This window comes from Oncorhynchus clarkii, chromosome 1 (assembly GCF_045791955.1).
Source record: "Oncorhynchus clarkii lewisi isolate Uvic-CL-2024 chromosome 1, UVic_Ocla_1.0, whole genome shotgun sequence".
Lineage (NCBI taxonomy): Eukaryota > Metazoa > Chordata > Actinopteri > Salmoniformes > Salmonidae > Oncorhynchus > Oncorhynchus clarkii.
The window spans coordinates 55785871-55800165 of NC_092147.1; the positions used below are offsets into that span (position 1 = coordinate 55785871).

Consider the following 14295-nt stretch of genomic DNA (forward strand, 5'->3'; position numbering starts at 1 on the left):
TTAAGCTCCTCCTCCTCTATTTTAGGGGTTTAATGAAGGTAGGTCATTTTTTACCCTTAGGACAAAGGGAGAATACAGAATGTTAAGACTACACAAGGGTTAAATGAAACTGGTATTCTTTTTTATTTGTTACAATTTTCTTTAACCAATTAGGGTCTTCAATGAAGGGCCAACAGAAAAATGCCCTACTTTTTACCTTCCACTTGCCTCTTCCATTTTTGCAGTAATGCTGGAATTAGTTAGTTGTAATTGTGGGTAGAGCAGACATTTCCAAATATTTTGATAGCTGCATGTGAGATAACTCCACTAGTCCTATTTATGATTTATTTTAGAAAGATTATAGCATGTTTTTATTCAAATTTTTTATATCTATTTTTTTTTATCTATTAGTATATTTGAATTTAACAACAATATTAGTTGTATTATTTTTGGTGGATTAAATTGAAATTGCAACCAACTTTCTATGTTTTATTTTTTTAATTTAATAGTGATATTTGGGAGATTATTTCCTTTTGAAATAACCGAAAGTGCAACGTTGTAATCTGAATAAAAGGAAAAAGGCCATTCTTGAACATGGGGTGAGACATTCTTACTAATCTGCGAGAGAACCAGTTCAGATTTAAGTTAAACTTTTGTATGACTGAAGCTTTTAGTGAGAAGTCTAATGTTTAATATTTAAGAATTTCTGCCCCCAGAAATTCATGGTCATTGTATAAATAGGCCTGCTTAATTTTGTCTGGCTTGCCATTCCAAATAAAATGGAATACTTTTTTCTCATACATTTTAAATAACTGTTTGCTAGGTGTAGGCAAGACCATAAGCAAATTGGTAAACTGGGATATGACTAAAGAGTTAATTGGGGTGATTTTTGCTAACATTCTATAAAAATGTATCGGCGTGAGATCATTTATGTATTTTGTAATATGTATATCGAGTATGTCCAAATCACCATCAGACAATTGTAAACTACACGGTAATGTAAAAGTTTTCTTTTTTAGTGATCCAATATGATCCAATATCCAGAGAGGTTAGAAAAAGTATCTAGATACTCTATGATTGTAGATTTAAAATAAAACATGAATCATCAGTGTACAATGACACCTTTGTTTTTAAGCCCTGGATTTCTAACCGTTTGAAATTATTGTTGGATCTGTATTTTAATAGCTAACATTTCAATACATAGTGGGCAACCTTGTTTTACTCCTCTTGACAACTTAAACCCTTTTGAGAAGTAGCCATTATTTACCATTTTACACCTAAGATTATTATCCATCACGTTAACCCATTTTATAAGAGATTGTCCAAAATTGAAATGTTCCAGGCATTTATATATAAACTTCAGTTGTACTTTATCAAAAAATATTAATTCTATGCGCTATACATTTTGCTAGAATCACAACACCGAAGTGTAAGGGGCATCCAATTTTTTCAATGGACTGGATCTTTATGTACACCACTTGTATCCTGTTTCAGTAATAATGAAATCAGACCTTCTTGTTGAGTTTCCGGTAATCTACCATTTAAATAGGAGTGGTTAAAACATATATCAAACAAGTATGTTAATGGGATCTTTAACAAATACAGATAAACTGTCAATCTCTGAAACTCAATTAGATAATTCCTTTGAGGATACAGCAGTAACAATCCAGGGATATAATGTCTAAAGAAAAGACACAAATGCCCATGGGGGAGGTGTTGCTGTATATGTTCAGAGCCATATCACTGTAATGCTTAGAGAAGATCATATGTCAAATGTTGTTGAAGTGTGGTTGCAAGTTCACCTGCCTCATCTAAAGCCTCTTCTTTTGGGGTGCTACAATAGGCTAACAGTCAGTATTTTAATAAAATGTGTGCAAAGCTTGATAGTGTGTGTGTGTGATGTTAACAGAGAGGTCTATTTTCTGGGTGACCTGAACATTGACTGGTTAGCAACTAGCTGTCCTCTCAAGAGGAAGCTTCTAACTGTGACGAATGGCTGTAACATGACCCACGTTATCACTCAACCAACTACAGTGCATACCGATAGTGTTGGATCTGTGACATCCACTTGTATTGATCATATCTTCACTAATGCTACAGAGCTTTGCTCCGAAGAATCATCAGTTCCCAATGGCTGTAGTGACCATAACATTGTGGTAATAACAGGGAAAGCCAAAGTATCAACGGCAGGTCCTAAAGTAAATGATAAAATATCATACAAAATGTTTTCTCATGATTCTTTTGTTGAGGATGTAGAAAATGCATGTTGGTCTGATGTGTATGAGGAACTGAACCCAGATGCACCTCTGAGAGTGTTTATAAAATGATTCATGTCAATTGTTGACAAGCATGAACCTGTTATGAAATTAACTGTGAAAACTGTTAGAGCCTCCTGGATTGATGATGAAGTAAAAATAAATTATACAAAAGTGGAGGCAAACAAGTCAGGCTGCTCAGCTAATCGGTTGACATACTGTATATTTAGAAAGGTTGTGAATAAACTTAACAAAAATAACAAGAAATTACATTGCCAATCCAAGATAAATGACATAAAACACAATGAAAAAATACTTTGGAGTACGTTAAATGGTATCATGGGCAGAAAACCCAATTCCTTTCCATCAAGATGATGAGTGGGAAAACTATTTTTATAACGTACTGTGATACAAATTCCAGATTTTACACATAGTCAAATAACATACAGTTCACATATCCATACACACCACGCAAGACATGCCATCAGGGGTCTCATCACAGTCCCCGAGTCAAAAACAAATTAATGGCAACAGAGCCATGATCACATGGAACTCCCTTCCATCTCCAATTACACAAGAAAACATCAAAATTAGCTTTAAAAAATGTATAAAACATCTCATGGCACAATAGGGATTTTGAAGTGACATACACACAAACACGAACACACAGACACACTATCACACTACAACACACACATACTGTACATGACTGTAGCCTACCTCTGCGATGTGTACTGTGTACAGCTGGCCATGGAAAGTTGGGGAGTTGTCATTCACGTCTCCTATCTGGATATTTACTGTGTCTTTGACCACCTGCGAAGGCACAAGAGGTACTGATTTGTTATTGCACAAACACACACAGGCAAGGAGAAATACAGCCACACGCCACTCCCCCCCCCCTCCCCACACACACACACGCAGTACATACACTATGAACAGCAGGGCCTCCCCCTGAAAATAAAACATCTTCAAACATACAGACTGCATCTGAAGCAATTTATTTTTAGATGCTGTTTTCTATAGGCCTATTTATTTCCCCAACACATCACAAATTGTAAGCAATATTTTGCTCCCCTGAAGTAGAGTATATTGTGATAAATTGCAGGCCACACTACTTCTCTAGAGAGTTTTCGGCTATACTTTTCGTGGCTGTTTATTTAGCACCACAGACAGACAGATGCTGGCACTAAGACCGCACTCAACTGTATAAGGAAATAAGCAAACAGGAAACCACTCACCCAGAGGCGGCGCTCCTAATGGCCGGAGACTTTAATGAAGGGAAACTTAAATCAGTTCTACCAAATTTCCATCAACATGTGAAATGTACAGCCAGATGGAAAAAAATTCTAGATCACCTGTACTCCACCTACAGAGACGCGCACAAAGCTCTCCCTCACAATCCATTTGGTAAATCCGACCACAACTCTATCCTACTTATTCCTGCTTACACAAGCCTACCAGACGAGGTTAATCAATTCTATGCTCGCTTTGAGGCAAGCAACACTGAGGCATGCATGAGAGCATGAGCTGTTCCGGATGACTGTGTGATCACGCTCTCCGTAGCCGACGTGAGTAAGACCTTTAAAAAGGTCAACATATACAAGGCTGCGGGGCAAGACGGATTACCAGGACGTGTGTTCCGGGCATGTGTGCTGACTAACTGGCAGGTGTCTTCACTGACATGTTCAACATGTCCTTGACTGAGTCTGTAATACCAACATGTTTCAAGCAGACCACCATAGTCCCTGTGCCCAAGAACACAAAGGCAACCTGCCTAAATGACTACAGACCCGTAGCACTCATGTCCGTAACCATGAAGTGCTTTGAAAGGTTGGCTCACTTCAACACCATTATCCCAGAAACCCTAGACCCACTCCAATTTGCATACCGCCCAAACAGATCCAAAAATATTGCAATCTCTATTGCAATCCACACTGCCCTTTCCCACCTGGACAAAAGGAATTCTTATGTGAGAATGCTATCCATTGACTACAGCTCAGCGCTCAACACCATAGTACCCTCAAAGCTCATCACAAAGCTAAGGATCCTGCGACTAAACTCCTCCCTCTGCAACTGGATCCTGGACTTCCTGATGGGCCGCCCCCAGGTGGAGAGGGTAGATAGCAACACATCTGCCACGCTGATCCTCAACACTGGAGCACCACAGGGGTGCATGCTCAGTCCCCTCCTGTACTCCCTGTTCACCCACGACCGCATGGCCAGGCATGACTCCAACCCCATCATTAAGTTTGCCGACGACACAACAGTGGTAGGCCTGATCACCGACAACGATGAGACAGCCTATAGGGAGGAGGTCAGATACCTGGCTGTGTGGTGCCAGAATAACAACCTATCCCTCAACGTAACCAAGACTAAGGAGATGATGGAGGACCGAGCATGCCCCCATTCTCATCGACGGGGCTGTAGTGGAGCACGTTGAGAGCTTCAAGTTCCTTGGTGTCCACATCAACAACAAACTGGAATGGTCCAAACACACCAAGCCAGTCGTGAAGAGGGCACGACAAAGCCTATTTCCCCTCAGAAAACTAAAAAGATTTGGCATGGGTCCTGAGCTCCTCATAAGGTTCTACAGCTGCAACATCGAGAGCATCCTGACTGGTTGCATCACTGCCTGGTATGGCAATTGCTCAGCCTCCGACCGCAAGGCACTACAGAGGGTAGTGCGTACGGCCCAGTACATCACTGGGGCTAAGCTGCCTGCCATCCAGGACCTCTACACCAGGCGGTGTCAGAGGAAGGCTCTAAAAGTTCTCAAAGACCCCAGCCACCCCAGTCATAGACTGATCTCTCTAATACTGCATGGCAAGCGGTACCAGAGTGCCAAGTCTAGGACAAAAAGGCTTCTCAACTGTTTTTACCCCCAAGCCATAAGATTCCTGAACAGGTAATCAAATGGCTACCCAGACTATTTGCATTGTGTACCCCTCCAACCCCTCGTTTTACGCTGCTGCTACTCTCTGCTTATCATATATGCATAGTCACTTTAACTATACATTCATGTACATACTACCTCAATTGGGCCGACCAACCAGTGCTACCGCACATTGGCTAACCAGGCTATCTGCATTGTGTTCCGCCACCCACCACCCGCCAACCCCTCTTTTACTCTACTGTTACTCTCTGTTCATCATATATGCATAGTCACTTTAACCATATCTACATGTACATACTACCTCAATCAGCCTGACAACCGGTGTCTGTATGTAGCTAGTTCTATAGCCTCGCTACTGTATATAGCCTGTCTTTTTACTGTTGTTTTATTTCTTTACCTACCTATTGTTCACCTAATACTTTTTTGCACTATTGGTTAGAGTCTGTAAGCATTTCACTGTAAGTTGAGAACTTGTTCTTGTAACATCAATGATCAAATCAAATCAAAGTTAATTTGTCACGTGCGCTAAATACAACAGGTGCACAAATGAACTTTGATTTGATTTGATCATTGTTGTTAATGCTTCTTTATTTCACCTTTATTTAACTAGGTGGGCAAGATGAGAACAAGTTATCATTTACAATTGCGACCTGGCCAAGATAAAGCAAAGCAGTTCGACACATACAACACAGAGTTACACATGGAGTAAAACAAACATACAGTCAATAATACAGTAGAAAAATAAGTCTATATACAATGTGATACAGTATAGCAAGTAAAACACTCGAATGGTAGATTTGAGGTGGAAAAAAGTGCAAACTAGAGATAAAAATAATGGGGTGCATATAAATAAATAAATACAGTAGGGGGAGAGGTAGTTGTTTGGGCTAAATTATAGATGGGCTATGTGCAGGTGCAGTAATCTGTGAGCTGCTCTCACAGCTGGTGCTTAAAGCTAGTGAGGGAGATAAGTGTTTCCAGTTTCAGAGATTTTTGTAGTTCGTTCCAGTCATTGGCAGCAGAGAACTGTAAGGGGAGGCGGCCAAAGGAAGTATTGGTTTTGGGGGTGACCAGAGAGATATACCTGCTGGAGCGCATGATCCCACCTGGTCTTGCTATGGTGACCAGCGAGCTGAGATAAGAGGGGACTTTACCTAGCAGGGTCTTGTAGATGACCTGGAGCCAGTGTGCTTGGCGACAAGTATGAAGCGAGGGCCAGCGTACAGGTCGCATTGATGGGCAGTATATGGGGCTTTGGTGACAAAACTGATGGCACTGTGATAGACTGCATCCAATTTATTGAGTAGGGTATTGGAGACTATTTTGTAAATGACATCGCCAAAGTCGAGGATCGGTAGGATGGTCAGTTTTACAAGGGTATGTTTGGCAGCATGAGTGAAGGATGCTTTGTTGTGAAATAGGAAGCCAATTCTAGATTTAACTTTGGATTGGAGATGTTTGATATGAGTCTGGAAGGAGAGTTTACAGTCTAACCAGACACCTAGGTATTTGTAGTTGTCCACATATTCTAAATCAGAACCGTCCAGAGTAGTGATGTTGGACGGGCGGGCAGGTGCAGGCAGCGATCGGTTGAAGAGCATGCATTTAGTTTTACTTGTATTTAAGAGCAATTGGAGGCCACGGAAGGAGAGTTGTATGGCATTGAAGCTCATCTGGAGGGTTGTTAACACAGTGTACAAAGAAGGGACAGAAGTATACACGTCTGCGTAGAGGTGGATCAGGGACTCACCAGCAGCAAGAGCGACATCATTGATGTATACAGAGAAGAGAGTCAGTCCAAGAATTGAACGCTGTGGCACCCCCATGGAGACTGCCAGAGGCCCGGACAACAGGCCCTCCGATTTGACACACTGAACTCTATCAGAGTCGGTGAACCAGGCGAGGCAATCATTTGAGAAACCAAGGCTACCGAGTCTGCCGATGAGGATGTGGTGATTGACAGAGCCGAAAGCCTTGGCCAGGTCAATGAATACGGCTGCACAGTATTGTTTCTTATCGATGGCGGTTAAGATATCATTTAGGTCCTTGAGCGTGGTTGAGGTGCACCCATGACCAGCTCTGAAACCAGATTGCATAGCGGAGAAGGTATGGTGGGATTCGAAATGGTCGGTAATCTGTTTGTTGACTTGGCTTTCGAAGACCTTAGAAAGGCAGGGTAGGATAGATATAGGTCTGTAGCAGTTTGGGTCAAGAGTGTACCACCCTTTGAAGAGGTGGATGACCACAGCTGCTTTCCAATCTTTGGGAATCTCAGACAACACGAAAGAGAGGTTGAACAGGCTAGTAATAGGGGTTTCAACAATTTTGGCAGATAATTTTAGAAAGGGTCCAGATTGTCTAGTCCGGCTGATTTCTAGGGGTCCAGATTTTGCAGCTCTTTCAGAACGTCAGCTGACTGGATTTGGGAGAAGGAGACATGGGAAAGGCTTGGGCGAGTTGCTGTGGGGGTTGCAGTGCTATTGACCAGGTTAGGGGTAGCCAGGTGGAAAGCATGGCCAGCCGTAGAAAAATGCTTATTGATATTTTCAATTATAGTGTATTTATAGGTGGTGACAGTGTTTCCAATCCTCAGTGCAGTGGGCAGCTGGGAGGAGGTGTTCTTATTCTCCATGGACTTTACAGTGTCCCAGAACTTTTTTGAGTTTGTGTTGCAGGATGCAAATTTCTGCTTGAAAAAGCTAGCCTTGCCTTTTCTAACTGCCTGTGTATATTGGTTTCTAGCTTCCATGAAAAGTTGCATATCACGAGGGCTGTTCGATGCTAATGCAGAACGCCATAGGATGTTTTTGTGTTGGTTAAGGGCAGTCAGGTCTGGAGAGAACCAAGGGCTATATCTGCTCCTGGTTCTACATTTCTTGAATGGGGCATGCTTATTGAATGGGGCATTTAAAAAAGAACAACCAGGCATCCTCTACTGACGGAATGAGATCAATATCCTTCCAGGATACCCGGGCCAGGTCAAATAGAAAGGCCTGCTCGCTGAAGTGTTTCAGGGAGCGTTTGACAGTGTTGAGTGGGGGTCGTTTGACCGCTGACGCATTACGGATGCAGTTAATGAGGCAGTGATCGCTGATATCTTGGTTGAAAACAGCAGAGGTGTATTTAGAGGGCAAGTTGGTTAGGATGATATCTATATGAGGGTGCCCGTGTTTACGGCTTTGGGGTGGTACCTGGTAGGTTCATTGATAACTTGTGTGAGATTGAGGGCATCAAGCTTAGATTGTAGGATGGCTGGGGTGTTAAGCATGTTCCAGTTTAGGTGACCTATCAGCACGAGCTCTGAAGATAGATGGGAGGCAATCAGTTCACAAATGTGCAAATGGTGCTTGATGTTAATCTGCTAGTTAGCTACCTCGACACATTTTTTACTGATTGTGATTTATCTTCAATGCTCTTAAATAATAACTTCATAATATAGCCTAATACTCATAATCTTCTAACTCATGATATATGGCTAGCTGGACAGTGGCTTGTGTGGATTCTTTAGAATATGGTGCTTATAAGGAGTCTAGACTACCTGTGTTCAGTGCTTAATTTGTAAATCATGAGTGGTGAGTGGAAAGGGGGAGTGACCTGTGGAGCTTTTAGGTACCGGAACACAAGAGGTTCTTTAAAACCTTTATAATAAAGGATTGCATGCATATCATCGCTGTGGCATAGAGCAGTAGAGTAGGGGTGCTTACAGAAGTTGCACACATTTTTAATATCCTAGTGTCCCTGAAAAATGTGTCCTTTTATGAACACATTTCATGCAATCTACATCATTTTACATGACTGGAGACTTTGGCAGAATATGTTTAAATGCTGCACAGATGATCAAAATGACAGGCTACTTTGACACTGACAAAATGAGAATCTGAGAACATTAAAAATGCCCATGTCTTGAATCCATCAATAGCCTAGGCTTAAGTGTGTGGAGACACACCTATTGACAATATGAGAAGGAAAGCACTAAAAAATCTTTCTAGTTCACTGACTCACCCAATGATGTGCAGCTCACTCGCCGGCTTGTGCGAAAAGCCTCTCTCAATAGGCCTGTTTGGAAGTTGCTAAAATATTTTTGCAGCCGATAGCAGAAAGATTAGTCTTCACTTTTCAGCAGGAACCATTTGCTTTCCAACCTGTGTTATCCCGCGAATGTATTTTAAATATTGTGAAAGGCCTGTTTTGTCTGCATGCTGTTCACTGACATATTTCCCAATTGCAGGCTATGCCTTGTTATTAGGCTACACACAGTACACAGACAGGCAATTTTTTTAAAGAAGATATTGATCCTCTGTGACTAAATTATAGGTCCACTCATGCTGTAGTAAGCTATTCTGAAAAATGTAATTTATTTCTGAACAAACAGCAGTAATTATATAACTTGCACATTTATTTCAATTTATCAGGGTTTCTGCAGCACTTAAAGCACCCTTTTCTCGGCTATGATTCTATAAGTAAATACATTATAAAGTGCTGCTGTGCAGGCAAACATACCAAATATTGATGATGATGTAAGTGTTATCTAGTGTTAATGTTATGCTGCTGTGGCAGCACTGTTGATATTTAAACTAGGAAGCTTGCTACACACACTCAACCGGGGACCGGATTTGCGCATGCAATTCATACAGGGCAAACTGGGAAAAAGGCACAACCTGGTGCATGTGAGCTGTGGACCCATCAGACCAACGGATGGGGTAGGGGTGGGCGAACTTGATGATGTCATGACGACTTGGGGACAGTGGGTTCAGAACAACAACAACAAAAACTGTATACAATAAAATATATATATACCACCACCCAAAAGAGCACCTGGCAAGAGGGAGGGCAAAGGGACAGGTGCTCGGGCACAGGTAGACCCCTATCTGTGCACGTAACAAGTGTACTGTCTTTACCATGACCGATACGGTTGGGTAGGTTGAAATGTCAGTGTGCTTTAGCATTAGAATGTTACATGTGAGAAAGGTGTCAGAGTAAATAACTGTAAGGAGAGTTAGTCAGGAGTTGTATATACAGTGTGTGAGCTGCTTGACAGACAGGATGTGATACATCATGTCACAGCGTTGATCATAGTGCAGGTTTGACTCTTACCCCTTGGCTGTCACTCACAGAGAACTCCACCTGCATCTCCGACTTGGTCTGGAAGAGATGGAGAGAGAGACAAGTCAGCATAACCCTTCATAGACTATGTGAGGGAAGGTGGGATGGAGGCTGTGTGTTTGTTTGTGTGTCAAGGTTATTGTATTTTTGTGTTTTTATATTTTCTTATATTTTTTTATTTGAAATTCAGTTAAGTTTTAGATAATTTTCAGACCAGATTTGCTAGTTTTTATTCAGCTTAAGATATTATTTAAAAGTATTTGTATTTAGTTTTTATATTATTTAGTTTCAGTTTTAGGGATGTCACTTTTTGCTACTGGAGGGCAGCAATACACAATACATACTTTTATTGGTCACTTACACATGGTTAGCAGATGTTAATGTGAGTGTAGTGAAATGCTTGTGCCTCTAGATAGGACTATTTATTTGTATTTATTTTTATTTCACCTTTATTTAACCAGGTAGGCTAGTTGAGAACAAATTCTCATTTGCAACTGCGACCTGGCCAAGATAAAGCATAGCAGTGTGAACAGACAACACAGAGTTACACATGGAGTAAACAACTAACAAGTCAATAACACAGTAGAAAAAAAAGAGTCTATATACATTGTGTGCAAAAGGCATGAGGAGGTAGGCGAATAATTACAATTTTGCAGATTAACACTGGAGTGATAAATTATCAGATGGTCATGTAAAGGTAGAGATACTGGTGTGCATAAGAGCAGAAAAGTAAATAAATATAAACAGTATGGGGATGAGGTAGGTGAATTGGGTGGGCTATTTACCGGTAGACTATGTACAGCTGCATCGATCGGTTAGCTGCTCAGATAGCAGATGTTTGAAGTTGGTGAGGGAGATAAAAGTCTCCAACTTCAGCGATTTTTGCAATTCGTTCCAGTCACAGATAGCAGAGAACAGGAATGAAATGCGGCCAAATGAGGTGTTGGCTTTAGGGATGATCAGTGAGATACACCTGCTGGAGCGCGTGCTACGGGTGGGTGTTGCCATCGTGACCAGTGAACTGAGATAAGGCGGAGCTTTACCTAGCATGGACTTGTAGATGACCTGGAGCCAGTGGGTCTGGCGACGAATATGTAGCGAGGGCCAGCCGACTAGAGCATACAAGTCGCAGTGGTGGGTGGTATAAGGTGCTTTAGTAACAAAACGGATGGCACTGTGATAAACTGTTTGCTGAGTAGAGTATTGGAAGCTATTTTGTAGATGACATCGCCGAAGTCGAGGCTAGTCAGTTTTACTAGGGTAAGTTTGGCGGCGTGAGTGAAGGAGGCTTTGTTGCGGAATAGAAAGCCGACTCTAGATTTGATTTTAGATTGGAGATGTTTGATATGAGTCTGGAAGGAGAGTTTACAGTCTAGCCAGACACCTAGGTACTTATAGATGTCCACATATTCTAGGTCGGAACCATCCAGGGTGGTGATGCTAGTCGGGCGTGCGGGTGCAGGCAGCGAACGGTTGAAAAGCATGCATTTGGTTTTACTAGCGTTTAAGAGCAGTTGGAGGAGAAGGAGTGTTGTATGTCATTGAAGCTTGTTTGGAGGTTAGACAGCACAGTGTCCAAGGACGGGCCGGAAGTATACAGAATGGTGTTGTCTGCGTAGAGGTGGATCAGGGAATCGCCCGTAACAAGAGCAACATCATTGATATATACAGAGAAAAGAGTCGGCCCGGGAATTGAACCCTGTGGCACCCCCATAGAGACTGCCAGAGGACCGGACAGCATGCCCTCCGATTTGACACACTGAACTCTGTCTGCAAAGTAGTTTGTGAACCAGGCAAGGCAGTCATTAGAAAAACCGAGGCTACTGAGTCTGCCGATAGGAATATGGTGATTGACAGAGTCGAAAGCCTTGGCAAGGTCGATGAAGACGGCTGCACAGTACTGTCTTTTATCGATGGCGGTTATGATATCAATTAATACCTTGAGCGTGGCTGAGGTGCACCCGTAATAGGTAATCAAAAAATTTCACAACAACTACCTTATACACACAAGTTTAAAGGAATGAATAAGAATATGTACTTATAAATATATGGATGAGCGATGGCCGAATGGCATAGGCAAGTTAGTGTCATCTGCAAACTTGATGATTGAGTTGGAGGTGTGTATGGCCACACAGTCATTGGTGAACAGGGAGTCAGGAGAGGGCTGAGAACGCACCTTTGTGGGGCCCCAGTGTTGAGGATCAGCGGGGTGGAGATGTTGTTTCCTACCCTCACCACCTGGGGGCGGTCTGTCAGAAAGTCCAGGACCCAGTTGCACAGGGCGGGGTCGAGACCCAGGTGATATGAACCTTGACTAGTCTCTGAAAGCACTTCATGATGACGGAAGTGAGTGCTATGGGGCGATAGTTGTTTAGCTCAGTTACCTTAGCTTTCTTGGGAAAATGAACAATGGTGGCCCCCTTGAAGCCTGTGGGAACTGCAGACTGGGATAGGAATTGATTGAATATGTCCGTATAACACACCAGCCAGCTGGTCTGCACATGCTCTGAGGACGCGGTTAGTGATGCTGTCTGGGCCGGCAGCCTTGCGAGAGTTAATATGTTTAACCTCTTGGATTTAGGGGGCGTTATTTGAATTTTTGGATGAAAAACGTTCCCAATATATTTTGTCACGAAAAGATGCTCGACTATGCATATAATTGACAGCTTTGGACAGCTTATCAAATATATATGTTAAAAACACCTTGAGGATGGATCCTAAACAATGTTTGCCGTGTTTCTGTCGATATTATGGAGAACATTTTGAAAAAAAAATTGGCGTTATAGTTGCAGCATTTTCCGGTCGATTTCTCGCCAAGCATGATGAAGAAACGGGAGCTATTTCACCTACAAAAATAAACTTTTTGGAAAAAAGGAACATTTGCTATCTAACTGGGAGTCTCCTGAGTGAAAGCATCCAAAGTTCTTCAAAGGTAAATTATTTAATTTGGTTGCTTTTCTTATTTCCGTGAAAATGTTGCCTGCTGCCAGCAGAGCTAGCATAGCATTATGCCATGATAAACTTACACAAATGCTTGTCTAGCGTTGGCTGTAACGCATATTTTGAAAATCTGAGATGACAGTGTTGTTAACAAAAGGCTAAGCTTGTGTCTGAATATATTTATTTCATTTCATTTGCGATTTTCTTGAATAGGAAAAGTTTCTAGGCGTATTTATGTCCGCTGAGTTATGCTAATGCGTTTGAGGCTATGATTACGCTCCCGGATACGGGATTGCTCGTCGCAAGAGGTTAAATGTTTTACTCATGTTGGCTGCGGTGAAGGAGAGTCCGCAGGTTTTGGTAGCGGGCTGTGTCAGTGGCACTGTATTGTCCTCAAAGCGAGCAAAGAAGTAGTTTAGTTTTTCTGGGTGCAAGACATCGGTGTCTGTGAAGGGGCTGGTTTTCTTTTTGTAATCTGTGATTGACTGTACACCCTGTCACATACTGTACATCTCGTGTCTGAGCCGCTGAATTGCGACTCTACTTTGTCTCTATACTGACGATCAGCTTGTTTGATTGCCTTGCGGAGGGAATAGCTACAGTGTTTGTATTCGGTCATGTTTCCGTTCGCCTTGCCATGATTAAAATCAGTGGTCCGCGCTTTCAGTTTTGCGCAAATTCTGCCATCAATCCACGGTTTCTGGTTGGGGAAGGTTTTAATAGTCACCATTGGTACATCATCACTGATGCACTTGCTAATAAACTCGCTCACCGAATCAGCGTATACATCAATGTTGTTGTCCGATGCTATCCGGAACATATCCCAGACCACGTGATCGAAGCAATCTTGAAGAGTGGAATCAGATTGGTCGGACCAGCTTTGGACAGACCTGAGCACGGGCGTATCCTGTTTTAGTTTCTGTCTATAGGCTGTGAGAAACGAAATGGAGTCATGGTCAGATTTGCCGAAAGGAGGGCGAGGGAGGGCTTTGTATGCGTCGTGGAAGTTAGAGTATCAATGATCCAGAATTGTGCCAGCCCGGGTCGCGCATTCGATATGCTGATAAAATTTAGGGAGCCTTGTTTTCAGATTAGCCTTGATAAAATCCCCAGCTACAGTAAATG

General features: G+C 42.2%; 1 protein-coding gene across 1 annotated transcript in view; it reads right to left on the minus strand.

Annotated features, from left to right (window-relative positions):
* LOC139409029 (cadherin-related 23) overlaps nucleotides 1-14295 on the minus strand; it is a 611517-nt gene that overhangs the window by 453669 nt on the left and 143553 nt on the right. Inside the window, exons 4-5 of the mRNA XM_071153685.1 lie at nucleotides 10222-10269; nucleotides 2955-3047 (exon numbers count right to left, since the gene is read on the minus strand). Of these exons, the coding sequence (XP_071009786.1) occupies nucleotides 2955-3047; nucleotides 10222-10269 (141 nt within the window). The remainder of the gene's footprint in view (nucleotides 1-2954; nucleotides 3048-10221; nucleotides 10270-14295) is intronic.